The sequence below is a fragment of the Zootermopsis nevadensis genome, unplaced genomic scaffold, assembly GCF_977971745.1.
Source record: "Zootermopsis nevadensis isolate Lab colony 2312 unplaced genomic scaffold, Znev_1.0 Znev_ptg000038l, whole genome shotgun sequence".
NCBI classification, from domain to species: Eukaryota; Metazoa; Arthropoda; class Insecta; order Blattodea; family Termopsidae; genus Zootermopsis; species Zootermopsis nevadensis.
Window position 1 is genome coordinate 670697 of NW_028259170.1, and position 27174 is coordinate 697870.

At 39.9% G+C, this 27174-nt stretch overlaps 3 protein-coding genes across 5 annotated transcripts; 1 reads left to right on the top strand and 2 right to left on the bottom strand.

Annotated features, from left to right (window-relative positions):
• Positions 1-962: 962 nt before the first annotated feature.
• LOC147871814 (uncharacterized) lies at positions 963-16050 on the bottom strand. 2 transcript variants are annotated; one of them, XM_087360091.1, is made up of 3 exons: positions 15544-16050; positions 6708-6899; positions 963-1213 (listed from the first exon to the last, which is right to left on the bottom strand). In XM_087360091.1, exons 1-3 carry the CDS (start codon positions 15717-15719, stop codon positions 1156-1158), a joined length of 426 nt encoding a protein of 141 aa, XP_087216217.1. In that variant the 5' UTR covers positions 15720-16050; the 3' UTR covers positions 963-1155. The 2 variants fall into 2 exon arrangements, with proteins under 2 accessions (XP_087216217.1, XP_087216218.1); XM_087360092.1 differs by lacking the exon at positions 963-1213 and adding an exon at positions 6138-6195.
• On the top strand, positions 6789-20280 carry LOC147871815 (uncharacterized). Of its 2 annotated transcripts, none has more exons than XM_087360088.1 (6): positions 6789-6924; positions 10250-10418; positions 11627-11792; positions 13000-13162; positions 13545-13674; positions 18290-20280. In XM_087360088.1, exons 2-5 carry the CDS (start codon positions 10307-10309, stop codon positions 13665-13667), a joined length of 564 nt encoding a protein of 187 aa, XP_087216214.1. In that variant the 5' UTR covers positions 6789-6924; positions 10250-10306; the 3' UTR covers positions 13668-13674; positions 18290-20280. The 2 variants fall into 2 exon arrangements, with proteins under 2 accessions (XP_087216214.1, XP_087216215.1); XM_087360089.1 differs by lacking the exon at positions 18290-20280 and adding an exon at positions 16048-16362.
• Positions 20281-22255: 1975 nt separating this feature from the next.
• On the bottom strand, positions 22256-27171 carry LOC147871816 (uncharacterized). Its single transcript, XM_087360090.1, has 2 exons — positions 24821-27171; positions 22256-22953 (listed from the first exon to the last, which is right to left on the bottom strand). The coding sequence occupies exon 2, from the start codon at positions 22883-22885 to the stop codon at positions 22457-22459; it is 429 nt and encodes a 142-aa protein (XP_087216216.1). The 5' UTR covers positions 22886-22953; positions 24821-27171; the 3' UTR covers positions 22256-22456.
• Between the last annotated feature and the right edge of the window lie 3 nt (positions 27172-27174).

Consider the following 27174-nt stretch of genomic DNA (forward strand, 5'->3'; position numbering starts at 1 on the left):
GAGTATGAAGATTTCCGTCTTCTGGGTTATTGCGCTGTGTAGTCTGGTCGATGTTAACCAACGTTTCAGAGGTCATACTGCCTCCGTCATCAGAGTATAAAGATTTCCGTCTTCTGGGTTGTTGCGCTGTGTAGTCTGGTCGATGTTAACCAACGTTTCAGAGGTCATACTGCCCCCGTCATCAGGGCCCTGAAGATGAAGGCAGTATGACCTCTGAAACGTTGGTTAACATCGACCAGACTACACAGCGCAGCAACCCAGAAGATGGAAATCTGAATACATTTTCGTCACATGAGGAAGATTACATTTCAAAATAGCACACAATTCTATGTGATATTGGTTATGTTGTATCTTTTAAAGCGTTTTACTCTTTAGTATGAAAATTCCTGATTTAAACAGTTGAAAGCATGTATTGTTTCTTCAGTTAGGGAGAAAAAAAATTAAACCATCTTCTCTGATATCTTGCATGAACCTAATATTAAACTGGTGTGGTGCTACAGTTTTATACGATATTATTTAAATACAAGTAATTGTACTTGTGAAGTTTCCTATTTTGAATGTTTCCGAGCTTGACAACATTCTGTAGCTGTAGTGATATGTGATACCAACGGTTTTGATTGTCGTGTTTCAGACCACGATGAATGTAGTCAGACTGGAATGTGTGTATAAATATGGATGGTTCCTTCAAATGTCACTGTCACAGTGGATTTATTCTCTCACCATCTGGACATGCATGTGTTGGTAAGATGTTGTTTGCCAAATGTACAAAACTTCCTAGGTAACAAGTCAGTAGAAAGTTTTAGTCAGATTAAGTAATGAATTACCAGTAATTAACTGACCGTGGAGCGGAGTCCTGCTTGGGAAGCTAATAGTCACTTAGACGGCTGTCAGAAGCCATACCTTTCTTTTATTCCAAAATATATATAGAACATTTTGTTCTAAATAACAGTTTTTAATTTTTGTTTCGGATATTGATGAATGTTATGAGAACGCAAGAGTCTGCCTGAAGGGACGTTGTGAAAATATACCTGGATCCTACCGGTGTGTGTGTGTGCCAGGATGGTTTTACGCCATCATTGGATGGGACGTTCTGTGTAGACTTGGGATGAATGTTCTCAAACAGGGATGGCAAATGTGTCAACATCGATGGTTCATTTAAGTGTGTCTGTGATTCTGGTTATCGACCGGGCAAAACATTAACCAACATGAATACCTGCAAAAAATTAAATTAAACATTTGAAAACTAATGACTTAAAATTTTTTTAGAGAACTTATCATCATATTTAAGGTATAGAGATGATGTTTTCACAGATGCGACATGTAGATTCTGTATAATAAAGACGCGTCAGTCAAGCCAGAAATTAAATGTCTAGCGCTGCACTGGTCACTGATTTTCATTTGAGTTTTCAAAGCACCACTTTGGTGAGATTTGACGTTCTTATGGCATTGAAGATGGTGATTGTTCTGGGTTGTGTTTCCAAATGGGCTTATAGGTAGATACCAACATTTCAGAGAAACAGCCCCTAAGCTGTAGACAGTATCTTTCTCTGATACATTGTATGTACCTTTGAGTCCCCATGGCATTACAACCCACAAAATAATTATCATCAACAGTTTCATGTTGTTTCATAATAAAAGGTAGAATATAAACTTGGGTGCTTTTAGGTGGTTCAAGATACAGCACATCCTCAATTTTTGTTTCAGATATAGATGAATGCATAAGCAACCCCTGTCAACATGGGTCCCGTATAAATTCGCAAGGCAGTTTCCGTTGTGAATGTACCACAGGGTTTATACTTGGTCCAGATGGAAGATCATGTCTTGGTAAACATCACTATAATATATTAAATTACTCATAGGGAGTGACATTACTGAATTCTACACATATTCAAAATGCACATCATATAAACACACCATATGCAGTACAACGACGCATCCTTCCTGCCATGACCCTCTAAAATTATACGTGTTTGTCATACAATGAATCATTCTTGATTTTGAGTACTGCTGTCGAATGTGTTGCACGGGCTTTCCAAGGTACCGTACGAGTGTCCATTTTGTATCCTACGAAACGGACATTTTAATTGTAATCTCATTTGAAGATACAACTGATAAAGTTAATTATATATATATTGATAATTAAGAAATAATTTCTAGAAAATTAAGTCTACTATTTTAGGGTCTCTGATGGTGTTGCAGTCTGTGCCACTGTCACACTTGAAATTGTGCGTGTTAGTACATCTGTCAATAACCTAAGCAGGGGACGCTACTTGCTGCAGATACGCGCCGTGATCTGCGCTACTCCCAGTTCTGAGATGGTCAGTGCTTGAATCCAACTGCGATGCCAGTAACAAAGTCAAGTTGCTGCTGTTGTACTGAATGACGTTTAATGGGGATGGTATGTGTTGTTCAGTTTATGTATTTCTCTGAATTTTATTAGAAATTTTACTCAGTTCTGAATACATAATAAGGTCTGTCTGTCTGTCCACACGATTCATCTCCCAACATACTCACTGAATTTTAACAACATGTAATATGGGAGATCTGTATTTTGGGAAGGATATTTTGTAGTTGGACATATGAAAAGGGGATACAAAAAATAGATTTCAATGTAAGTTTTTACACATATGTACCTTTAACTCCTGTATTATGGATATAACTTAAAATGAAGAAACATCAGATCACAGAAATCCATGATATGAGGCTTAGTAAAGAAGAGGTCTCAAGTGTTGATTATATTAATTTCATTTAGCCGGAGCGCAATTGAAGGTGTGTTGGTGTATAAAAACTGCATGCCATCTGTGTACAGAATGAATGATATCCATAAGAACTATTATTCTATTTATCTACATATGGGTTTCAAACTCACAATAGATAACGAGAAGCCTGAGGGAAAGAGACCGCTGGTGAGACCTAGACGTAGATGGGCAGATAATGTTAGGCGGGATCTATGGGAGATAGGAGTTGAAGGAGACTGGATTTTGTTGGCCCAGGACAGGGTCCGGTGGAGGGCTTTGGTTAATTCTGTGATGAACCTTTGGGTTCCGTAAGCTATCTGGTTGGTTGGGTCCACTATTTGGGAAGCCTGAGGGGAAGAGAGAGCTGGGGAGACCTAGACGTAGATGGGAGGATAATCTGAGGCGGGATCTATGGGAGATAGGAGTTGAAGGAGACTGGATTTTGTTGGCCCAGGACAGGGTCCGGTGGAGGGCTTTGGTTAATTCGGTGATGGACCTTCGGGTTCCGTAAGCCATCTGGTTGGTTGGGTCCACTATTTGGGAAGCCTGAGGGGAAGAGACCGCTGGGGAGACCTAGACGTAGATGGGAGGATAATCTAAGGCGGGATTTATGGGAGATAGGAGTTGAAGGAGACGGGGTCCGGTGGAGGGCTTTGGTTAATTCGGTGATGAACCTTCAGGTTCGGTAAGCCATCTAGTTGGTTGGGTCCACTGTTTGGGAAGCCTGAGGGGAAGAGACCCCTGGGGAAACCTAGACGTAGATGGGAGGATAATATCAGGCGGGATCTATGGGAGATAGGAGTTGAAGGAGACTGGATTTTGTTGGCCCAGGACAGGGTCTGGTGGAGGGCTTTGGTTAGTTCGGTGATGAACCTTCGGGTTCGGTAAGCCATCTGGTTGGTTGGGTCCACTATTTGGGAAGCCTGAGAGGAAGAGACCACTGGGGAGACCTAGACGTAGATGGGAGGATAATGTCAGGCGGCATCTATGGGAGATAGGAGTTGAAGGAGACTGAATTTTGTTGGCCCAGGACAGGGTCCGGTGGAGGGCTTTGGTTGATTCGGTGATGAACCTTCGGGTTCCGTAAGCCATCTGGTTGGTTTGGTCCACTATTTTAAAAGCCTGAGGGGAAGAGACCTCTGGGGACTTTTGGGGGCCCCGATAGGGAAATTCTGTACGTCACTACTTCTCGACTGGGACTTACCGCTGAGGAACAAAAGCAGAAACCCTTGGCAGGCTCTGTGTTTGCTGCCTGGTATAGGGGTGTCTGCCCTCGCACCTGCCAACAATGTCATTCTTACCACCCCCAGCAAATGATATTATAAATAGAGAAAATTGTTTCACATAGTTTCCTGTATTTTCTGGTCAAAGCCAACATGATAAATCTGATTCAACATTATTATCAGTGGAACTTAAACATGTAGTTGTAAAAGAGCCCCCTTGATTTCAATTAGAATGAAGAATATTTAACAGCTCTCACACAGTCGCAAAATTTTCTACCAAGGGGATTGAAATACATAGATCCCAAAATCAGTCCTTTCAAAGACAGTCTAATTCATTTGAGTTTAAACTAAACAGTTGATGCAACTTTCATTACAATCCATACAAATGTTTTCCTCCAGATTATATAAAATTATTATTGTCTTGACGATCTTTCAGCAAAGTATTCAAATTGTATATGGCCTATTCATTGTGTTTCAAATTGTTACTTCCTCATATTCATAATCGCACTCACGTAAAAAATTCAGTTACAAGATTTAATTGATTCAGAATTGTTAAATGCCCCATCCTAACCTACCAAATAATAACCCAGATCGTGCTGAAACTCTTATGCTCATTTAAGGTACAATATTATGCTTTCAAAGTTTTCCTACGCATGTTCATTATGAACAGGGAATTGAACATTGAACTGTCTACAATGAGTCCACATGTCAGGTTAAGGGAAACAAAATTAATTCAAAGTAGACAACCAGCAGGACGACATATCTCAATCTGACTACTCTCTCCTTTTTATAACATTCAAGACAAAGATCTGACACCAACATGACAAGTGGGCATTAAACAACTGTTTCTGTGTGTGTTTACATTCATAGTTGCTCAACCTGGTTCACACTCTCACAACCATTTCAGTAACATCCCTTCTTCTTCAAACTGCTTGTTAATACGATCTTTGCCATTAGCTTTACATAATCTGTCTGTCCGTTAAGCAGTACAACTGCTCGATGTTGCTAAATTATGAACATTATTGCTAACAAAAATTGTAAAACTGCATACGCATAGCTGCAAAGACATATAACTTTAAACAGAGTAATTCTTTGCTTCATTCCTAAAAAATTCTACACTTAACCTTACTGTGCTACATAATGACTGTGGTGCCCCACCCCCTCGCATAGGGGAAATTAAGATTCGAGGTGGACTGCAAATTAATCCTTACAACAAGCAGTAAAAACTTTGACAATTAATAGTGGGAATTACATTTTAACTTTTACTTTGCAGTTAACATCGTCCTCACATCACTCTTCAGCATTTTAAATTTGCCTTTCTCCTTATTTTTCAACAGTCAATTGACTATTATTAATGTATAAAATGTTTTAATTTCCTGTATTTTGCAACTCGTAATGTATTAAATGCAGAATTGGGAAATGAGCACATTTTAAGACATAATTAAATGAAAGATTATAAGCACTCTATTATAAAACACCTAAACATAAAATAAACTGTTCTCTACAAGGAACAGAGCTATGGATTTCTGAAGATTAGATGACAAGAGGAGGCAAAATGAAATAGGTGAAGAATCTGTTATAAGCTTCACTTCAAATTTTTCCTTCCAATCTACTTTGCAGTTTCAAAATATATGTAAGTATTAAATGCTGAACTGGACTCCGAGCTCAATTAAGCAGAAAAAATTCCATATTTTTCTAAAGAAAGAGAAATTTAAAACTACAACCCTACATTCTGTGGAAGGGAAGCAGCCTGAGGATTTTGCCTGGAAGGGGGGGGGGGCACAATAAAACAGAGAACCGTGGTTCAGATTTCTGCTCAAGTCCTTCTGGCTGTCCATGAAGAACTCAAAGACTTTGAAGAACCACAACAATCATCACAAGTACTTATCGAGGTGTATGCACATCACGGTTACAAATTAAATACAGTGTTGTAAAAGCATTGCAGTGTAATACATAAAAAAAGAAATTGCCTCACATCAGTTCAGTATTTAAAGTTACTGAATCAGACTTTTGTGTTTTAAAACTTGTGTAAATGGCTGGATTCTTTCTTTTTCAACTCCAGAGCTTTGAACAAGTGGTTTTGGTTAAAGATTGTTGATTGATATGATGTCTGTTTGGACCAACTTTGCTGCTCCCTCATAAATATATTTTTGCATAACCCCCCTCTTTCTCTCATCTCCTCTTACACACGTTGGATGTGGTAATTCCAAGGCTGAGAGATGAGAAGTTAGCTTCTGTTAGGGACAGACAAAGTCAAGGCCTGGAACAGGTGTTCTTTTGCTTGTATGCACATCCGAATAAGAAAACCAAGGTAAAATGTTTTCTCTAACAGATTCAACTACTTGCGATAATTTTGTTGGTTCTGTTTATCAGCTCATCAAGGCCGTGTTTTAGTCACGTGTCTCTTTAGTTGACTGGATTGTTCACTGTATAGTTTATTCATTTTTGTTTATTTGCATCGTCCAGAATTATGTTCAGAGTAGATTCATCATGTGATTTTAGGTGTCAGGACACTGAACCTACAGTGCACTTGCAGCTCCCTGCACAGTACAGAACAAGGAACAGTCCATTGCATAGAACAGCCACTTGCATGAGTGAAGAAAGAACTCTGATAGTCACTTGTTTATAAAGTCACCAGGGAAAGGTACCTACTAACCTAACGTAATTAGGATACGACAGATATTAGAACTGTGTTTGAATCATGAAAAAGTTTGTACTCTCAAGGGGCTACACAATGTTGACTTACCTGCTTCTGCCCCATCTATATCGGCTACTGCGAGCACGTACAGAACTGATATGAATTTGTGTTGCTTTCAGCACATCTGGTGGAAAAAGTGATGGCATATATCGATGGGACGAGCCCGTCTTTTCCCGTATTGGGAGATGCTCGTAGTCAGTTGCCTCGCTCCATGTCAGCGATCTTCTACCTCTTGGCTGACTAGTATTTCAAAGTTAATGAATGGGTAAGTAGTTGATAAGATATGTGAATTGTGCTTCCTTTAATCTTAATTTCTTTGGATTCTCTTTTTGAATATTCTACCTTCCTTAATGCCCTCGCTTCACTTCTGTACTGTAACACCAAGACAGACATTTCATTACAAAACTTTGTTAGCATTTCTTCCTTGATTTTGTCTTCAGTGTCCTTGTAAGTATGAAGCTAGTAATTTAGTCCTGTCAGTAACTGTTTCAGGTCGTGTGGGGTAATTCCTGTAAAACCCATATCTTACTTTTCTGTACTGAAATTTTAAAATTGTGCCATGCACATGAAATGTTCAACTCGAACACGAACCTTTGAAGTTCCTCTCCAGAATTATTAATGGACATACATAAGTGTTTGTGGAAGAGTCCTTAGTGTTATGGGTGCAAATATCTGAATGATTTTGACACCGATTATTGCCGTGCAGTGTGGAAACAGTGAACACAAGTATATATTTATTTTCACAGTCTATACACAAACGTTGTAACTAAATGATGTTGTTAAAATTATATAATATTAAAACATTATGTAGTATAAAATATTATATTTTGGCGCTTTTTATCGTAAATACGATTTTACATTATTTAGCGCTTTTTTACGACATGTTTCGAATTTACAAGAAATAACCCAAAGGAAGCAAACAAAATTTCAATGGTTGCAGAACCCAAACAAAACAAATGCGGATAATCTATGTAACGTGAGACGTGAGGCTAGTAGAACCTTTAGGACTAAGAAAAGGGAATACCTGAAGGGCAAAATTGCTGAACTTGAGACAAATAATAAGGAAAAAAACATCAGAGACCTGTACAGAGGCATTAATAACTTTAAGAAAGGATATCAACCCCAGACCAATTTGGTAAAGGATGATAGTGGCTATTTGCTTGCAGATCCAATAAAAATTGTGAATAGGTGGAAAAATCTCTTTAGCGAGCTCTCAAATGTTCATGATACTGGTGGTATTAGACAGATTAAAATGCATACAGCTGAACTGTTGGTGCCAGAACCTAGCTTAGATGAAGTGGAACTAGCCATTGGGAAGTTGAAAAGTTATAAATCTCCAGGAATTGATCAGATTCCAGCAGAATTAATTAAAGCAGGTGGCAAAGGGTTGCATATGAGGATCCATAAGCTTATTCAGTTAATTTGGGATAAGCAAGAGATGCCACAACAGTGGAAGGAATCCATAATTATTCCTGTTCATAAGAAGGGGGACAAGACTGAGTGTGGTAATTACCGAGGAATATCGCTGCTATCAACCTCATACAAAATTCTATCAAACATTCTTTTGGCAAGATTAATTCCATGTGCGAATGAAATTATTGGGGATCATCAGTGTGGGTTCAGACGAAACAGATCAACGATTGATCAGATCTTTTGCATTCGTCAGATACTAGAGAAAAAATGGGAGTTCGGTGGGACCGTACATCAGTTATTTATAGATTTCAAAAAAGCCTATGACTCTGTGAAGAGAGAAGTGCTATATAATATTCTTATTGAATTTGGTATACCAAAGAAGCTAGTGGGTCTAATAAAAATGTGCTTAAATGAAACCTGTAGCAAAATTCGAGTAGGTAAATATGTATCTGAGACATTCCTCATCAAGAACGGTCTAAAACAAGGAGATGCTTTGTCTCCCTTGCTCTTTAACTTTGTGCTAGAATACGCCATCAGGAAAGTCCAAGGTAGGCAGGAGGGTTTGCAATTGAACGGGACACATCAGCTATTGGCATATGCTGATGATGTTAATTTATTGGGGGACGATATAAATACAATAAAGAGGAACGCAGAAGTTTTACTAGAGGCTAGTAGACAGGTGGGGCTAGAAGTAAATTCAGAAAAAACTAAGTACATGTTAGTATCTCGTTATCAGAAGACAGGCGGGCAAAATTATCTTAGGGTGGCTAATAAATCCTTTGAAAGGGTTACAAAGTTCAAATATCTGGGAACAACAATAACAAATCAAAATGATACTCGTGAGGAAGTTGGGAGGAGACTAAATTCCGGAAATGCTTGCTACTTCTCAGTTCAAAATATTTTGTCTTCAAATCTGATTTCTAAGAACCTGAAAATTAAAGTATACAAAACAATAATCTTGCCTGTTGTTTTGTATGGGTGCGAAACATGGTCTCTCACTCAGAGGGAGGAACACAGATTGCAGGTGTTTGAGAATCGGGTGTTGAGGAGATTGGAGATAGCTGTCATCATATTTATGTTCTTTTTGTTGGTCTTGCTTAGTTGAAGCATTTGTAGGTCCATCTTGTTTTATGTTTTTCTTTTTCTTAAAATTTCTCATTTTGATTCAATGATCTATTATACGGTTTCAAGAAAACAAGAATGGCAGATACAGTATTTATTGATACTTAGTTTTTATATTACTAAGATTGATAAATAATCAACACCTTTCTGCTCCCAGCACAAACTTTCTGAAAACTTAATGCAAAGTGATAAAATGTATTGGAAGAATTGTCATTCAGTGCTAATTCCAGTTTTCACCAATGTATAGTATGACGGGGGTTCAATCCCCAACAGGGGCAGGGGATTTTGCCTCTAGCCTCTGTGTCCAGACTGGCTGAGGCCCATCCAGCCTCCTATCGAATGAGTGCTGGGGTCCTTTCTTGGGGGTAAAGCACTGCCAGAGTGTGATGTTGGCCAGTCACCCATATCTAGTGCGAGGTTAACTGAGTAGGAAGTACCTTCTTCCCCCCCCCCCAAGCACTTACATGGTGTGTAATGGGACAGCTTTACTTTACTTTTTACAGATGTATAGTTGTATACATTCTAAAAGTGCACATCAGCTGATATACTGTCCACAGATCAGGAGAAATGCCCTGCGAGGGGAAGTCGTTTCTGGTGTGGTGCAGGGGGTATGTTTACTATCAAGTGGACTAGAGGGCTGATATACATTATTTAGTCTGTTGGTGCTACTGAATTTATTCCAACAGTGTTTAATAAGATTCCCATCTGAGAATAAACACAAATAACAAATAATATTTTGTTAACTGTTTTATCAGCAGGAATGCATATTTGTAAGTCTGTCATAATAAATAAGCAATTTAATTATTTCAGTTAATTTTATTTTTATGAAGATCTGAGAAATAACAGATGCTTTTACTGGATTTAAAAATTACTTCTGAGAATAAACACAAATGGTTATACTAAAATATCAGTTAATGTGGTACCTGTTTAGTGGAGTTCTTAAGCCTGCAATAGAATGGATTCATACTTACTAAACCAATATTAATTTCATTTAGGTGTGAGACATCCAGTTCATTGAGATTCCAGATTTAATGAGAATTTTCTTTCTGTAACAGCTATGTTTGCGAGATCGTGACTTGGTGGGTGGTCTGACCTTTGAACACGAGGCCATCATGCGCCTAATTGCTAAGCGGTGCAACCGGTTGATTGTTATCGCTTCACCTAATTTCCTCAAAAGTGAAGCGAATAGATTCTTTGTGACTTTGGCTACAGCACTTGGAATTGGTGAGTGTCGAGATTCTTTCAGTGATTGAGTGTTTCAAGAAGTTATAATTCCTAGATGTTCCTCCTCTTGACTTGTGATATTGTGAATGGTTTACCTGGACCATACATAATTATTCTTCAATGTTATTCAGCACTGAACAGTTCCTGTAGTTACAGCATTGAAATTAAAGCATTCTGAATAGTAAGAATTAATTTGCAAAATCCAGAAGAAGAGTTAATGCAGCATTGATAACCTTTTCATATTAAATTTCTCTTTCTATTTACATGCTTAACCCACATTCCCCCCCCCCCCCCCCCCCCCCCCCAAAGTTTTAGTAGCATAAGAAAATTATATATTTTTCCTTTCACACATGTCACAGCTGTTTGCATAATTGTTTGTTCTTTCTTACAGTTTATGATGAAAACATTTTTGGGTGAAAATTTAAAATTTCTGCCATGGGTTATGGAAAGCAGATAAGTAGAAAATACAGTAATATTACGGCACATACTGTTGTTATGGGGAAAAAATAATTGCTGTCTGTCGTGAAACAACATCGATCAATTGTAATAGAAAGCTGTTTCCATTTCATGCATGTTGGGTATAACACAGTCGGAATAAAGTAAATAAACGTATTCAGAGAAATAAACCCTAAGTGCACGTATGAAAAATTATTACACAATTAATGCATTCAGATAAACAATATGATGAACCACTATAGAAAAATTTCATTCATGATGGTGAATCCAAAATCTCTACCCCTAACCCCTAAATTCCAATTGATCCAATGGTTTCTATAACACACTTTTCCCCACACCTTGGAGTTTTCCAGGAACACTACTGTCATGTAAAAGGAGAAATGGCTCTGTATAATAAAAAGAAAAGTAAGAATTTTATCTTATAGTCATTTAAATTTAGTATATTTCTACCACAAATATTATTAGAAGCATAGGAAATATAATAAATACATACAGAATTTTGGTTGGAAATCCTGAATGGAAGAGACCATTTGGAAGATGTAAGTGTAGATAAGAATATTATATTAAAATGATTCTCAGGGAAAAGGTGAGAGGATTAATCTGGCTCCCAGTAGACACCAGTGATGGATTCTTATGAACACAGTAATGAACCCATGGTTTTCATAAAAGGCAGGGAGTTTTATAACTACCTAAGCGATTGTGCTTATCAAGGACTGCTTCATGGAGTTTGTTATATTTACAATCTCTTCTAGATCAAAGATTACGCAAAATTGTACCAATTATGTACCAGAGGTGCCAGCTGCCTCCAGAGTTGACTTACTACTTCTGGCTTGACTACTCCCGGGCTGGAAAACTGTATGATTTTTGGACAAAACTGCACAACTCCGTACATTCTCCCTCAAGTCTGCAACCTTCCAGGTATTTGAAGCATTGAAAGTAGAATAACTGTAGTTTCCAAATGCATGTCTTGCAGTTAACATTGTTGATGAAGCTAACATATGTTATAATGTATAATGAGGTTTGGTGGCAAGATCTTGTGAACGCGGGCTTTTTCAGAAGGACTCTGCTCCTTGGAGTAGGTTAGTTTATGCAGGTTTCTTACTCAGAAGCAGTCTCCTCTTGTCTGAATTTGTGTGTGTTTCTAGGTCAGTGAAAAGAACATAATCCTTATCTCTCAACACCTAAAGCTAATTGGGTGTGGTTTATCAGTAGAAATCATATGATACAGTGGAGTTATTTGTACGTTAGAAAGTTTCCTCAAGTGGAAGCCAACACAGAAATAGTTTGGCGTGTTATTTATTTTATTTGTAGTGTTCTGTCTGACGATAGGTCCATATATTATGAACAGGATCCTTCCAACCTCTTGAGGTTGTCAGGGACCTGCTCATACATATATACATTCTCTGCAGAGATGATCAGAAGTGGTTTGCCATTGCCTTCTTCTGTGTGTGAGTGGAGTAATTGTTGGGATGCCACGGAGAAACCGGGGAAGCCCCCGGAGGAAAACTCTGTGATGCCTAGACCACGGCCTTGCCCAACACAAGTTATAAATTCGGGCACCACCGGGAATTGAACCCGGGACCCCAGGCTTACAAGGCTAGTGTTCTGACCGCTAGACCATACAAAAAGGTTTCAAATATTAAGTTACAGATACTAAGCCTTTCATGTCAAATAAAGCTGACAGTCCTGTTTTACGTACTTTAAAATTGTGAACAGCCACTCTTGAATTTTCCCAGTGTATGTGATGGACAAATTGTTACTGGGCAGGAGTTTCTGTGTTCCCCTGCCAATCAGCACAATTTTACCAGTGCTCCGTACTCATCGCTCATTGCCCCTGCTGCATGTGGTAGGCTGAACCAAATGACAAAGAATTACAACCACGGTGCACACGTGGCTTCTTTTCGGACCTGACACTTGGCTGCTCTTCAGTAGTTATAAAAATGCATTCACAAATTTATGTGATCTGGAGCTTTCATTGTGTCTAAGTATAATAAATTCTTTGGCCACCAGCTGTGGCAAGGGGTTGAAAGGTAAAAAAAAGTTAAGAACTTATTATACATTTACAAATTCTTTACCATTCTATACATATACGCTATGTTAATAATGCAGTTGTATGTTCTTTTAGGGCTCAGTTGCCAGCTGTTAAAGCCAGTGGTGAAGAAAGCCGTAGCTTCAAAGCTGAACCTGTGTTGGAACAAGACACGGTAGTTTCTTCTGACTGGAAGGATGAGGACACTGCAGATACGTGCAGTTTAGGAAGTGAAAACTCGAGCTCTCACGGTAGAAGTGTAAGTTATCTACTAATGCTCACAATGATTATACAGAATTTCTTATGCATGTGGTGACCTCATGTTGACTAACATACACATGCGTACACTTACAGAAAATGGCATTTAAGATATCAGCTTCTTGTCATGGAGATCTGGGTCCAGTCTCAGTGTAATTCATGTGGGAATTTTGATAGATTTTTAAATTCATGTTTGATAGCAAATGGGACTGTAATTCTTAATATTTCCTGTTTATGATGTCATGTAGAAGACGTGGTACCTCAGAGTTATGACTTTAAAATTTAGTTTCTCTTGCACACCAGCACACACATTGTATAAGATTACTTGCAGAACTAATTGAAATTGAATGGTGTCATTACATTTCATTTTTCTATCATTTCAGTTTGAAACACCACTTTTAAAGAAGCAAAAGTCATTAAGTATGGAGTCTTTGAAGTACAAGGCATTCACAAAGCTATTTAAGAAATTATCAAAAAGAAAACCACAATTAGCTGAGGCCACATGATTCATTGGTAAGTCTTGGTTTCGTATATTTCTGTATTTATAGTTCAGAAATCTTTAATAACGTGGCAGAGTTTCAGAATTTGTTTTCCAGCTGAAATAACTTCCATGAAGGAGGCATCTTATCTTAATTTTGTTTATAAAATCATCGCTCTATTGTAATAAGTAATGGCTAAAATATATTTTGAATTAGTTATGGATAATATTAGGAGCTGCTGGGAATGAAAGATACTACAAATGAAGACAAGAGTTCCAGTTTATGGATTTTTAACAAATAGTTTAATATTAACTTCATGTAGTAAAAGCCGAGGATAGAAACAATTACAGCTGCCGAGATGACATTTGTGAGATGTGCTGCAAAGTACACTTGGAAGGACTTACTTAAAGAGTTAGAATAGATCCCATTTTAGACAAAATGTTGAAATATGAAAACAGTTGGCTTCAACGTGTTAGCAGATCCCAAATTATTAAGAAACTACACACCATGTGGACAAAGAAACTCTGGAAGATCGCAAAAGAGACTTTTAGACTATGGGGATGGAAAAGGTCAATACGCCCTAACTCCTTGATTGTGTGATGATGATGATGGTAGTAAAAATCCTATCATTTAAAATTGGTTGGATCAAAGTATTTAGTAGTTTCAAAATGGTAGTTTTTATCAGTGTTCCATTCATAATATTATTGAATTTGTAAAAAGTTTTATTAGATGGTGATTTATATTAAATTTGTTGAGTAGTCTTTAACAAACAGGATGTTTTACATGCTTCAAACTCCACATTGCAGCTGGTTTTACTTGAAAATTTGATATTTACTGAACTGCCAGGAAATACTCTGCTCTTATGGAGCCCAAAGCTTCATTAGTATGTTCACAAAAGCCCACATTTGAACCTGAGCAATTTCGTGTGGTCCATTACCTTTACATCTGCTGTAAGATCCATTTGATTCATTCTACTGTAAGATCTATTAATATTAACTGTAACTATCTTCATTGTCCTGTTACCTCCTCTTTGTACTGCTTCTTAGTTTGTGTAAGGAAGCCTTGGACAGATCATGTAGTGAGAGAGAGGACACAGCTTTGAATTTCAGATAATGCAGACTATTACTGCACACACACATAGTGGAGTAAGAATATGGGTCTGTTTTTTATTTACGAGAAGTGGTTATACCAAAAGAAAATGTAATTTTTCTTCCACTTTCTTTCAGCTTGGTGCACCTTGTGTACCAACTTTTTGGTGTAGGAGATGCGTTGTAGGAAGGGAGTATTTTTTGTCTGTAGATTATGTCTACTTTCTTTGAGTCCTGCATGAACTACACAACCAAATGGACTCAACGAATATCTCAGTAAAATATTTAAAGCTATCTGAATAGACATTGTTTCTGTCATCAGTGAATGGCAGGAGGGGTGCGTAAAAAGTCAAATTCCAAGACTCCTTGTCCACAACCACACCTCCTGACAGCAGTCTAAAAGACATAAGAATTCAAATATTCTGTCACTAACAGCATGCTGCAACATTTAAAACCATATGCTTGAATGTTCATCTTACAAACAACAAATTCTACCTTACAGCAAGCTCGAGGAATTTTCCCTTATATTTTCAATAAAAAGCACATGATAATACACTCCATAAAGCAGAGCCCTTCTTCATAGGCTATCAGGCACTCAACGAGTTAAAAAATTACCCAGCTTTACAATAATTCATTACCATGTTCACAAGAGCCCCACAAACGGACCACAACCCAAACCAAATTAACCGAGTCCGTATTCTCACATTCTACCTCTTTAAGATAAACTTTTATACCGTCCTCCTTCCCCGACATTGCTGACATGTAATATTTGTATACAATTTGAATTATATTATCATACAAAATGAAATAAAAACCTTGTAAATTCAGCATTTTCTGCCAGCAGCTTCTCAGCTTCAACCCAGGCTTTTAGAACTTCGGAGGTGTCTTCCTTTGAAACAGGCTCCTTATTCAGTGTTCTGATTATAACTTGAGTTGAAATTTCAGGATACATTTCTTCCACACACTGACACAATATGGCTCTCCGGTCCATATTTGGTCCATGGCCTCCTCAATTCTCCTCTTCCATTCGGTCCTCTGTTAGGTCCATTCTATCCGAGGCTTTGATTGAGGTTTCGAAACATCTTTCTTTTTACGGTGCAAGGTTGTCAGCCTTGCGACCAACCCCCAACCTGGAGGACCAGGGTACCTGTCTTAGTCTGACCTCTCCCCCTCGACCAATCTGGCTAGGGAGGCCCTACCAGTAGCTCTTGGGGTCACTGAGGTACTCAAGCCCTACCACCACGACAAGGTGCAGGTACCATTAGGTGGGGTCTACCAATGCGTTTTACACGTGAATATAAGCAATAACTGTTCCACAGCTGGCAGACGAGTTCTCCAGTCCCCATCACCAGACCTGAAATTATTTCTTCAGAGAAGATAGCAGATGCCGTTTCATCAACTTCTTCTTGACTAAGATCTCTTTCCGCTGGAACACAACCAAGTTGTTATTTTCTGCTGTGTCTTCTTTGGTGGTACAACACCTCCTACTTCCCGCCACAACTTTCCCAACCCGTGATCCCACTTTCTATCCAGAATTTCTTATAAATATACAAACAATGTAATGAAACTGCAAAGATTTTGCAAAATTGTAAGTACCTTATATGATTCCTACAAGAATGACAGGTGAAACACAATCCGCACTTATATTATTCTACCGTATATTCCTAGGATTCTGAGACCTGCCATTTTACCAACGCAGTATTTCATGGCCAATCCTCTCAAGGTCATTTTCTGTCAACCGACCTGAGATTAAAAAGCGTATCACAGCACATATTGTGCTGCCACCTTTGAATAATTCACTGGAAACCACAAAGAAGACAACACAGTGGGCCAGTAGGAAAAACATCAAACTACTCAACAGACTAAATTCCTCATCCATTCCACCTATTAAAAGAAACATAAAACTTCTGTTCCTGAGCGAATGGCTGCTGCTCAAAATTCGTCTCTAACAGGATTTCTGAAGGAACGTATTAAAGACACTTGTGTTAAAAAAAAGAACATCTGGGAAACATTAAAGACATCAATTTGCTGCGTTACATAAAAAACTACCGTGTTCATCAAAAAGTCAAATTGAGTGCAGGACGTCCTTACAGTGACATAAAGTTGGTGGGAAATTATTGAAATTTCGTATGGACTTCATGCCACGCGTAAGTTAGTAACATCGAAACATTCGAAAGTTCCTCAGATACTGCAATGTCAAATTTCACACTTATGATGAAGCCATACTTACATATCTTAGTGCATCAATGGCTTCAAGATGCGATTCAAAGTCTGGATCGAACATATTTGCCAATAGTGTCTTATTTACTCCTGCAGCCTTCATTTGTTTTTTTTCAGTAAATTCACAAATTCTTCTCTTAGGTATGTGAAGTTCCATTTTAAAACCTGAAAAAATGTTTGGATTTTTATGTTCCATTCCTTTCAGAAGTTCCTCCTGAACAGCTTCAAATTTCTCTTTTCCTATGAGAGTAATCTGAACAGCCAGTTGCCTTGTTCTTGCTTTTGGTGCAGCAAAACACTTGGAAATAATTCCAGGCATCACTTTTCCAACAGTTCTGTAACCAAACAAAAACAAAATGCTCAACTCATTACCACACACACAAAGCATGATGATCGAACACAGAATAAAAATTTATTTTATTATTACACGCTGCATCTATGTGTACTCTATTGAAATGTATTAAATTAAATTAAATCCGTGGCGTAACAGCTCCAGAGAGCCAAAGCCGACTAGCTTGACTGCTGGCCTCACGTTCACATGCCTAAGCAGAGGTGAACGATCATCCAACCAGATCTAGGGTGACGTGTGGTCAGCCATTGCTAGTTTCCATGACCGGATTACGCTATCCAATTTCCTCACGATCCTGGGTTGGCACTGGTTGAAAGCTCATGAGAAAATTTCTCCTCCCCCGAGACTCGAACCAGCGCGCATTCCGTCTCCGAAGCACGATGCCTCAGACCGCGCGGCTACGGCGCGGGACATTGAAATGTATTTTCTTGTGTTTTCTAGTGAAATGTTCAGGCATCTAACAAATTGCATTTTGATTAGTGAATTAAGTAAACATTCGCTAACCCCCACCCATAATCCTCGAAAGAAATGGGCTCTTCAAAATATCTCTACTTTTATGTTTATGTAATCTGTTGCACCAAAAAAAGAGTTCCCACTCCCTCACAAAGGCAGACTGTGAAGAATAATATACACAGCAGATGAACACCGAAGGTTGCTTACGATAATATTTGGACGTAAGTGTAAAGGAAAGGTTGAAGGCTGGATGAAACTGCATACTAGGATTTATACTTCATAAAATATTATCAGGAGGATGTAACATTAATGGAGATGACAAGAAATTCATATAAAATGTTAGTTGAAAGAACTCAAAGGAAGAGACCACTTGAAGACTTATTCATGGATGGGACAATTTTATTTGAATGGATCTTAGGGTAATGGTTGGGGGGTTTAAACCACATTCAGTTGGTTCAGGACAGAAAAGACTGTATTTGGCGCACCCTTCGGGCATTACGAATATAATCGCTTATGTTTTGGTTTATGCGATGTTTCAGTCCCTGATGGACAAAGTGTTGGGAGGTCATCTGCTACACAGATGACTTGATGATTTTCAGTTCTACTCCTGAAAACTACGCGAAAAGGCTAGAAAGAAAGACCCATGGCCTGTGCTTCTGGACAGTTAAACGAACACGAGCAGATATTGAGCTCTAGTGAATTAGAACTTTTAGCTCTAGTGTGGGCCACACGTCACTTCCGAAGCCATCTGCGTGGTCGTCAGTTCGTAGGCCGATCTGACCAATTCTCAGACACCAACTCCCGGTTAATGAGATGGTCTCTCAGATTAGCGGAGTTCGATTTCCACCCAGGATAGTCTATCCAGCATGTAGACGCCCTAAGTCGACACATCGCGACCCTCGAAAACGACCCCTTGAGTCGGGAAAACATGGCTAAAGCAGCAGAGCGACAGTTTTCGTCAGCGTCTGTAGAAATAGCTTTGACAAAGGTCAGTTCTACCTTGACAAAGATGGCTTACTACATCGGCGAGCGGGAGGTCGTTGCCCCGATCAGGTGGTAATACCACGTGGGTTAGTAAATGACGTCATAGCCTCGCGTCACAACCAGGACAGAACAGGACTCTGAAGACACGGATGAACCGAGCGATGTCAACAACTGCGAGTCGAGAGACCGACGGAAACAAGGCCATGAGAATAAAGCCTCAGTGGGAGACCCGGAAGGGGCGAGGGAGCCATCTCAAGCGTGCGCCGTGGATCATAAAGCATCAAGGATTGGACTGCGAGACGCGGGATCAACATTTCTAGATCAACGATCACGCAGGTTATGAATTGGCCGTGACACCAACTGAGACTCGAGTCCATGCCTACCGATTCGCTAAGCTAATTAAGAATCCCTGAGACAACCCATCAAAACCCCTAAAAATCCCACCAGCTACGTCACTCTCCGGGGTGGGACGCAGTGTGCGACCAGCCACGTCGTAGCGGACACCGCGATGTACGCGACAGACATTAAGGAGGCTAATAAGTCCTTTGAAAGTGTGACAAAGTTCAAATACTTGGGAAAAACAATAACGATTCAAAATGATGCTCACGAGGAAGTTAGGAGGAGATTAAATTATGGAAATGCTTGCTACTTCTCAGTTCAAAATATTTTGTCTTCCCGTCTGATTTCTAAGAACCTGAAAATTAAAGTATACAAAACAATAATCTTGCCTGTTGTTTTGTATGGGTGCGAAACATGGTAAATTTCGTTGACATTACTGTGTTGAATATTTCGGCCACAAACCTGGGTCCACATTTTCGCGTTCCGCTGTTATGTTATGGCAGTGCGCGTCGGAGTGGACCGGCTTTAGAAGGCCGAGACGTAAAAATGAAACTTAAAGATAAAAAGAAGAAGAAGAAGACAGAGCTAAGACTCGAGAACAAGTGTCCGTATCCAGAAAATCATTCCGTACCGAGCATATTTTATTAACCACGTGATCTAATTAGAGGTTTGTAGAGACTATTACCGATTGGGTACAAGAATGCTTTGTGGGGTGGAGTTATTTTATCACGTGCTCGTGGCTGATTTTCAAAAGACATGCGTAATTTAGAATTTAAAAAGAGCCAGTTATTTCGACAGGCTTCTGTACGCTGTCAGAACTTTCGTTCACTGTTTAACGTTCAAATGCGGCAGGCAACCTTTTTAAATTTTGGGACTTTACTGAGTTACGATGCAACTGACCATGAATGCAGAATGCAACGTGCGTGTTATTTCAACAATTTTAGCGTTCCTGAATTTCTTGTCACAGTGAACTTACTAAAACTGCAGCTGTGGTAGCTTGCTTGGTGACACACGCTATGCGACTCCACACCCTCGACCCCCCATTTAAAAGAAGGTTGAGCTGAAACAGGGTGTTTCATGTTAATTGTCGTTGAAATAAAATTTACTGTGCGTTAGATGTATAACACACCTCTTTCGATCTTTACTTTTTATGTATGAGGGGATGGTTATTCATGTAATAAATGTTTCGAACCCCCTCTGAGCTTAAGATTATGGCAGAGCAGATCTCTATCTATCTACCTGTCCGAAAGTCCATCCACCTGTCTTTATTATCCAGAGTTTCCGCATAAAACACAGTAACTAAGTACAACAGCAGAGCATACAGGCTTGGATTCAAACCAGTAACCTGCCGAGTACGAACCCCATTCCACAGCGCCCAGTTCCCAAGCCGCGCGTCGATGCCTGTTCGTTGCTTGGTTCTCAGCGTCAATAACAAATATAATGCTCCATGCGCTGTGATGTAATAGGGCAAACCACGGAAGTCTAGAATACTTTTCCAGAAGTCAGATTTCTTGAATAGCCCAGCGAAGCATTCTGTTCTATAGTTTCTTTCGCAGTCAAATCTAGAGCTTATAACGTGACGAGAACAGTCCTAATGTATTTGAATACATTTATACAAAGACTGAATAATGGCTACAGATTTTCATGAAGCTAAACCTACGATGGCTCAATTTTGTGGGCCCTCAGATTTTAATTGGGAAACTTGGATGTTTCCAAGTTAATGTATGTTCAATAATTCTCTTGTGTTTGGATTATTTACGACGCGAAACTTGGTCAGTGGCATTTATGCAGTGTCACAAACGCCTACATTTTGCGTTTTGGACGAATGCTTTGTGTTGAAAAGCATGAAACATTGGGTACTTGGCATAAAATGAATTAATGGTTTCATCATCGCAATCAGCTGTGCTGATGCAGTGAAAGGTTTCGACGGACTGGACTCGTAGGTCGATTGAATCTGGTGTCAGAGTTGCAATATTAAGACGAAAATTCTCCGGGATGTCGCGCCGTATAATACAGTAGAAACTGACCGACGTTTCAGAGGTGCTTACTTCCTGCATCATTGGGCACTCATCGCCCTGATGATGGTAGGTAATAAGCACCTCTGAAACGTCGGCCAGTTTCTACTAGATTACTTGCCGCTGTGAGAAGCTGAAATCTCACTTACAGCAAGGATGTTTCTGGCAAAGTGACAACTTGCAAGATCAAGAAGGAGATGGGGGATACCATTGAGGTTGGTTTTATGGAAATAAGTTGCGAGTACGTGGACTGGATCCGTGTGGCTTGGCACTAGGACAGACGGAGGATTCTGTTGATCCTCGGGGTTCTGTTAAAGGCCTGCTTCGTGTTCGGCAGGTCCCGGGTTAAAATCTCGGCTCAGAGCCCGGCTATCTCAGCCCCTTCAGGCAAATTCCGGGATGGTACCGTAAATTAGGCTACGACCGCTTCCTTCCACATCCTTTCTAATTCATTATTCATTGTCTTCCTCTCATTCGACGCTGTGTAATCCGTTGAATTGTAAAAAGATAATCACGAGGAGGTTTTATCATTATCGCAGCTGCGTCGTCTCACGCACGGCTCTGCCTGATTTCCGCTGGCCTTGACCTAAGTAATTGGTTCACGCGGCGATTTCTTGCTTCAGGCAGGATCCGGTACGAGAGCTCGTGGCAGAATTTCCTGAAGAGGACGTCTGCATTTTATGGCTGTCGACACGATCACTGTGATGGAAAAGTTCTCTTATCACGGAATGTTAAACTGCAGGTCGTGTCTCAAATATTTTTAGATGCATTTAACTCTTTGAAGCACAGTGGTAACTATATGTACCACCTGCAGTTATATTTATGGGGTCTTCTTAAGGTACAATTTGGCTGCACGCGACAGAGACGGACTCATCGCAGCTTCCCGCCACTCACTTTTGAGGTGACGACCGAGACATGCGGCTAAGTGTTTGTTTTGTTGAGACGCGTGCACATATTCTGTGAAAAATGAGTAGAAAAATGCTTCTAAAAAGTTTACTCGAAGAAGAAGAAGAAGATGTGTTGCTGTGTTATTTGTTGCGAAAGAAAGAAAGAAAGAAAGAAAGAAAACCTACGAGTTCAATATTCAAAACCAGACGCGAAGAAGGATCTTTCTGTCTGTTAATAAAGAATCATTTATCATTAGAAGAAGAAAGTTTCAGGAGTTATTTCAGATTGAATCAAAAGCAGTTTGGTTACGCACTGAGTTTAATAGGAAAAACATACAAACAACAAAAACTGTCGCTCACGTTACGGTTAAGTTTCTTATATTGTATTATTACTAATTATGTCACAAATGTAATGACAATTGTCTTCATTCTGTGATGTTGGTTGGTTCGGGGGTCGAGGCAGTTCTTATAGGAGAATACCTCAGATGAACTTGGGTTGGACATCCCATGTTGCTCCTCGCATATCCATCTGAATCACTTCATAGTGACTTAAAATGTTAGCTTGTATTTTCAAACGTGGAGCCTTTACGTGGTTCCCAAATGAAGCAATTTCGTCTTCAATTTCTGTATCAGTGTTGGCACTTAACTGTTGCACGAGATTATCAAGAATATCATCATGATTGTTGTTGCGTCTTTTTCGTCGTGGAGGCTGTGGTACAGAGGACTGCGATGCTTCATCTGGACAACCTTCGCTGTTTTCAGTCCGAGTCTCAAACTGTGCGTTTGCCGCTGAATCTGACTCAACATTAGATGCAGTAGGTCTTTCTGTTGAAACCGGTTCTAAGAATTGGAGTCTCTTGAAAAAATCCCACTTAGAATTTTTCGGTGGTGCAGCTGATCCGGTTGACATTTTTCTTTTGCGTTTAAATCGATTGTATGAATCCCGTATATACTTCCAGCGTTTTCTACAGTCTCCATCTGAAATGAGAAAATACGCCCATTTTCGTGTGCGTGTTCTTTGTGTACGATATCACTTATTGAGTGATTGACAATTTTTTCCCTTCAGATTTATGGCGACTGGCGAAAGTTACGCTTCACTATCGTTTGCTTACCGTATATCAGCGCGTCATATTTCACCAATCGTGAAAGAGGTTCTTAGGTGTCTAAGAAACAAGTTGGTACCTCAACTCATGCCTGAACCTACGCAACGAGAGTTTCAACGCATTTCAAACGAATTTTGGATAAAATGGAATTTTCCGAACGCCGTTGGAGCCAATCTCTTTCAACTACAAAGCTTTCTTTTCTATCGTTCTTTTAGCCATCGTGGACGCTAATTACAAGTTTATTGCGGTCGACGTCGGTGCATATGGCAAAGAAGGTGATTATTGGAAATAACTTTAATCTTCCGGGTCCTGAGTGCCTTCCGGGAACCATTTCTAACTTTCAGGCGAAGCATCGGGTCTCGACGCGTATCTGATGAAGTTGCAAAGAATGACGTAACTGAACAGACATTCAATTATCGCCTTTGTCGTGCCGGAAGGGTATCGGAAAATGCATTTGGGTTGATTTGCCAAGTATTTTGAGTGTTTTATACACACATAAACATTTTGCCGGAGACATGTGATGATTTGATATTAGTCGCCTTTTACGCGATGGATTCCTAGTAAAAATCTGGAAAAACTTTCTATCACTTCAGTAATGACGTGGAAACAACGCCACCAAACACGCACTCCTTATCTCGAGCAGGAGGCGAGATAAGAGAAGAGTTGAGAAAATATCTCATGTCAGACGCTGGTGCAGTTTCTAGGCAAGTAGATCGCAAAAACCTGGTAATAATCCATTCATTGCATGACGTGTTTAAGTCTAGAAGACGTTATATTGTATTATAAAAACGCAAACAACTAACCACTTTTGTCTAATTAGGCGAGCTTCGGGATTTAGAGGGTTAAGTCTGGCATTTATGAAAGCGACAGTGAACTTATGAGTCCTGCAAATTTCGTGACTGTCAGGCATCGAGCAGGACCCCGTTCCTTGGCGTATAAAAATGTATTCTGTGACAGTTAAGTTGCCACCACGCCCCGCAGTAAAGCTGACAACCGATTTCAGACTACGTTGCCGATAACTGGGTTACACCGAACGCCTATTGATTGCAGCATCCTTGGCGATGTAAAAGTCTGACCAGAACGAGCTGCATGGAGCAGAGTCCATCTTCAGCCCTCGGTCGGTCGGCTAGTCAAATTCTGAACGAAATTCTTATCTCCTTATAACGCAGTTTCCTCCTCGCTCTTGTCACTTCATCCGTCTCGGGTCCAGATATTACCCTCAGCGCTCTCTTCTCAGACACCCCGAGTCTGTGTTTTCGCTTGAAGTGAAAGACCGGGTTTCACACCCATACAAAACAGTAGGAAACATTCGTTGTTAGAGAGGAGACGGGAAACAGAAGATTGTGAACTGCGGGCGGGAGAATGTGAAGGTGCGTCGTGCAGTTGTAATACGCTTGGAAGTGCCTGAGGTAAAGTTGGTAATCGGCTTCCTCAGATGTTGGTAGTATTTCGTAGGATTGGCGGGCAGATTGAAATAGCTGAAGGTTGTCAGTTTGTAGATAATAATATGAAGAGTTTTATTCAGTCTCAAGACAAGATCAAGTTCACGCGCCCTGGGACCATGAAGTTTATGTATAATATCGAAGAAGGTGGCGTGATGTCATTCTCTTTATGAGTGCGACCTCACACGTGATCTCGTTACAGGCGATGGCATCATAAGGAAACTGTTATCACAGGAGGCGTTGCGAGCTGTGAGGGCGCTCTCATATTACATCTGCTTAATCTCAATACGTGGAACTTACACAGTGTCTGAATTTAATTCGGATGGAGTTCGGACCTCAGCTTCTGGGGAATGCGGTGATGATCCTTCGCGGAAGTGTAGGCAACTGTCAGTTGCTCGAGAGACGTGCTAATTCCTTTCTTGTAGCTCCTGAGAAATGCCGCCAGTCGTTTTTCTTGGTCTCTCCGACTGTCGGTTGTTTCCATGGAGACGGTTCCCTGACCTTGACCGCTATTTGTGATCTGGCCTTCGGCGTTGTGCGAGGGCTGGGCCTGCCAAAGAATTACGGAATGTTGGTCGTTCGCTTAATAACTCGCCCTGCTCGATTAATCCAGACCCGGGGACTAACAGGAATCTTTACTCGAATTTACCGCGGGCCGGCGAGGGAAGTAGGTTGTGTGGATAAAGCTGGCTCAGGAGGAGAATGCCCCGCGTAGCGAACTTTCGGGTTGCTGCCCTCAACAGCGCTGAACGGATTTTGATGAAACTGAACGCGAACTGGCGTCGGTAGGCATCGCTTCGGGAAATTCTCCGCTCCACATTTAGCTCATCTCTGGTTTTCAGAGTTCACTTGGCAAATGTTCACATTCGCTGGCTTCATATTTTAGGGTAACAAGTTTGAATCCACGAAGTCATTGTCATTATCGGAGATAGAATTGAAGTTGCTCAAAATCTGCCACCACGCGAGATCCGACATACAGACAATTGTCTCAGTTCCTTGCCCACGTAAAACCGACGTTTCGGGAACAAACCCTGAAGATGGGGACAGTTTGTTCCCGAAACGTCGGTTTACTACGGTAACCAGTTGATTATGTGTAATAAAATTGTTTGTATCTTGTGAATCACACAAAACATCATAGTTGAATGGTTAGTACTCCTGCTACATGTTTGGCAGGTCCTGGGTTCAGATCTTGGCCTGCAGACTGGCTATCGTGACGAAGGCTTGTTGTGGTTTTCCTCAGTCCCTCCAGAAAATGCTTGGATAGTTCCTTAAATTAGGCCATGATCACTTCTGTCCACATGTTTTCCAATTCTCTGTTTACTATCATCCTCTCACTCGACATTATAAAGTCTCAGCTAGTGACAGCATCGTTAAATAAAGTATAAATAAATTGTGAGTCACATGAAGATGGCTGCCTTCTGGGTTGTAGCATTACAACACAGAAAACGAGTCATATTCGTACTCGCCACTGTGAGAACCTCAATTCTTACTGTGACTCGCATGCTTTTGTTATGCTGTAACTTTGTGTGCCTGAAACTCGGGACTGTCAGTGTGATGGTATGAGATAAGAAATTCATGAACATGTGTCTGCACGACCTTGAATTTTAAGACATCCCATCTTACTAGTGACATCTTATAAATTGATCTGAAGTTGTCACTGACATGAAATCCCACAGTCTTGGACTGGGGACATTAAAATATCATAGTAATTTATAAAAAATACATTTAACACTGCTTTAGCTTTATTCAGCTTTCAGTATCACATTTAATTTTCATTGTTGCAATTTGCATGCTCTTTCCTAATGTTCTTCAGTAAGACACATCCTAGTTGCTGATTTAACTTCCTTGTGTAGAGCAGATGCTCATGGGAAAAGTGTGTGAAGATGACAGCGTTGTGGGATATTGCGCAGTGTAGTGTAATATAAATTGACACCATTATTAGGCGATCTCTCTGGTGATGAAGGCAGTAAGCATATTCCCCTTGTTACTTCATGCTTTTAAGTTAGTCATGTTTCTTTTCTGTATTAATAACATAGGCAGGAAAACTGTGACATGAGTTAAGAAAAATAAAAGCAGTAAGTACAGTTTCTATGGGATATTATGATACAATGTATAAAATGTGAAAGTAGGGCAAGGAAATATCTCAATTTGGGAACTCTACATTCAGACAGGTAAAATGCCATTTGTTGCTTTCGAACATTTTCGCTAGATCTACTGATACTATTGGTAGCACTGCATTAATCTAAATATATCGATATGGGAAAAAATGACTAGCGAAATTGCGTCGATCACTTTCGTAACCTGTTTTGAAGTACAGTACATATTTCTTGTACAGAGGTTTTGCAGTTATGTCAGACAGCAGACTGGCCGTATCTGATGCGAAGGTCTGAAAAAACAAGCACACAAACTGTGATGATCTCTTGGTAGTGGATTGTGTCTTGGAGTCTACGACTAGACAGCGGCGGATTTATCGTACGTAGTAAGATTTAGCAATTTGTGCGTTGTATTATAATTTTAACGGTTACATTATTTCTTGACGATGACTTCGCAGTTATACACACGAAAGTAAACAAGGTACGAAGTACTGGTTAATCTTGCACTTGTACTACCTTATCCGTGTGTTTGGTCACGTAACTTCGTCTTGTTTCAGGTTC

Coding starts and splice junctions, on each gene's coding strand:
- LOC147871815 (XM_087360088.1), top strand. CDS start 10,307: ATGCGCCTAATTGCTAAGCGGTGCAACCGGTTGATTGTTATCGCTTCA. Junction 10,419..11,626: donor GGCTACAGCACTTGGAATTG/GTGAGTGTCGAG, acceptor AATCTCTTCTAG/ATCAAAGATTACGCAAAATT. Junction 11,793..12,999: donor TCAAGTCTGCAACCTTCCAG/GTATTTGAAGCA, acceptor ATGTTCTTTTAG/GGCTCAGTTGCCAGCTGTTA.
- LOC147871814 (XM_087360091.1), bottom strand. CDS start 15,719: ATGGACCGGAGAGCCATATTGTGTCAGTGTGTGGAAGAAATGTATCCT. Junction 6,900..15,543: donor GAAAATGCTGAATTTACAAG/GTTTTTATTTCA, acceptor TTGAAATACTAG/TCAGCCAAGAGGTAGAAGAT. Junction 1,214..6,707: donor TATAGATGGGGCAGAAGCAG/GTAAGTCAACAT, acceptor AATTTTTTGCAG/GTATTCATGTTGGTTAATGT.
- LOC147871816 (XM_087360090.1), bottom strand. CDS start 22,885: ATGTCAACCGGATCAGCTGCACCACCGAAAAATTCTAAGTGGGATTTT.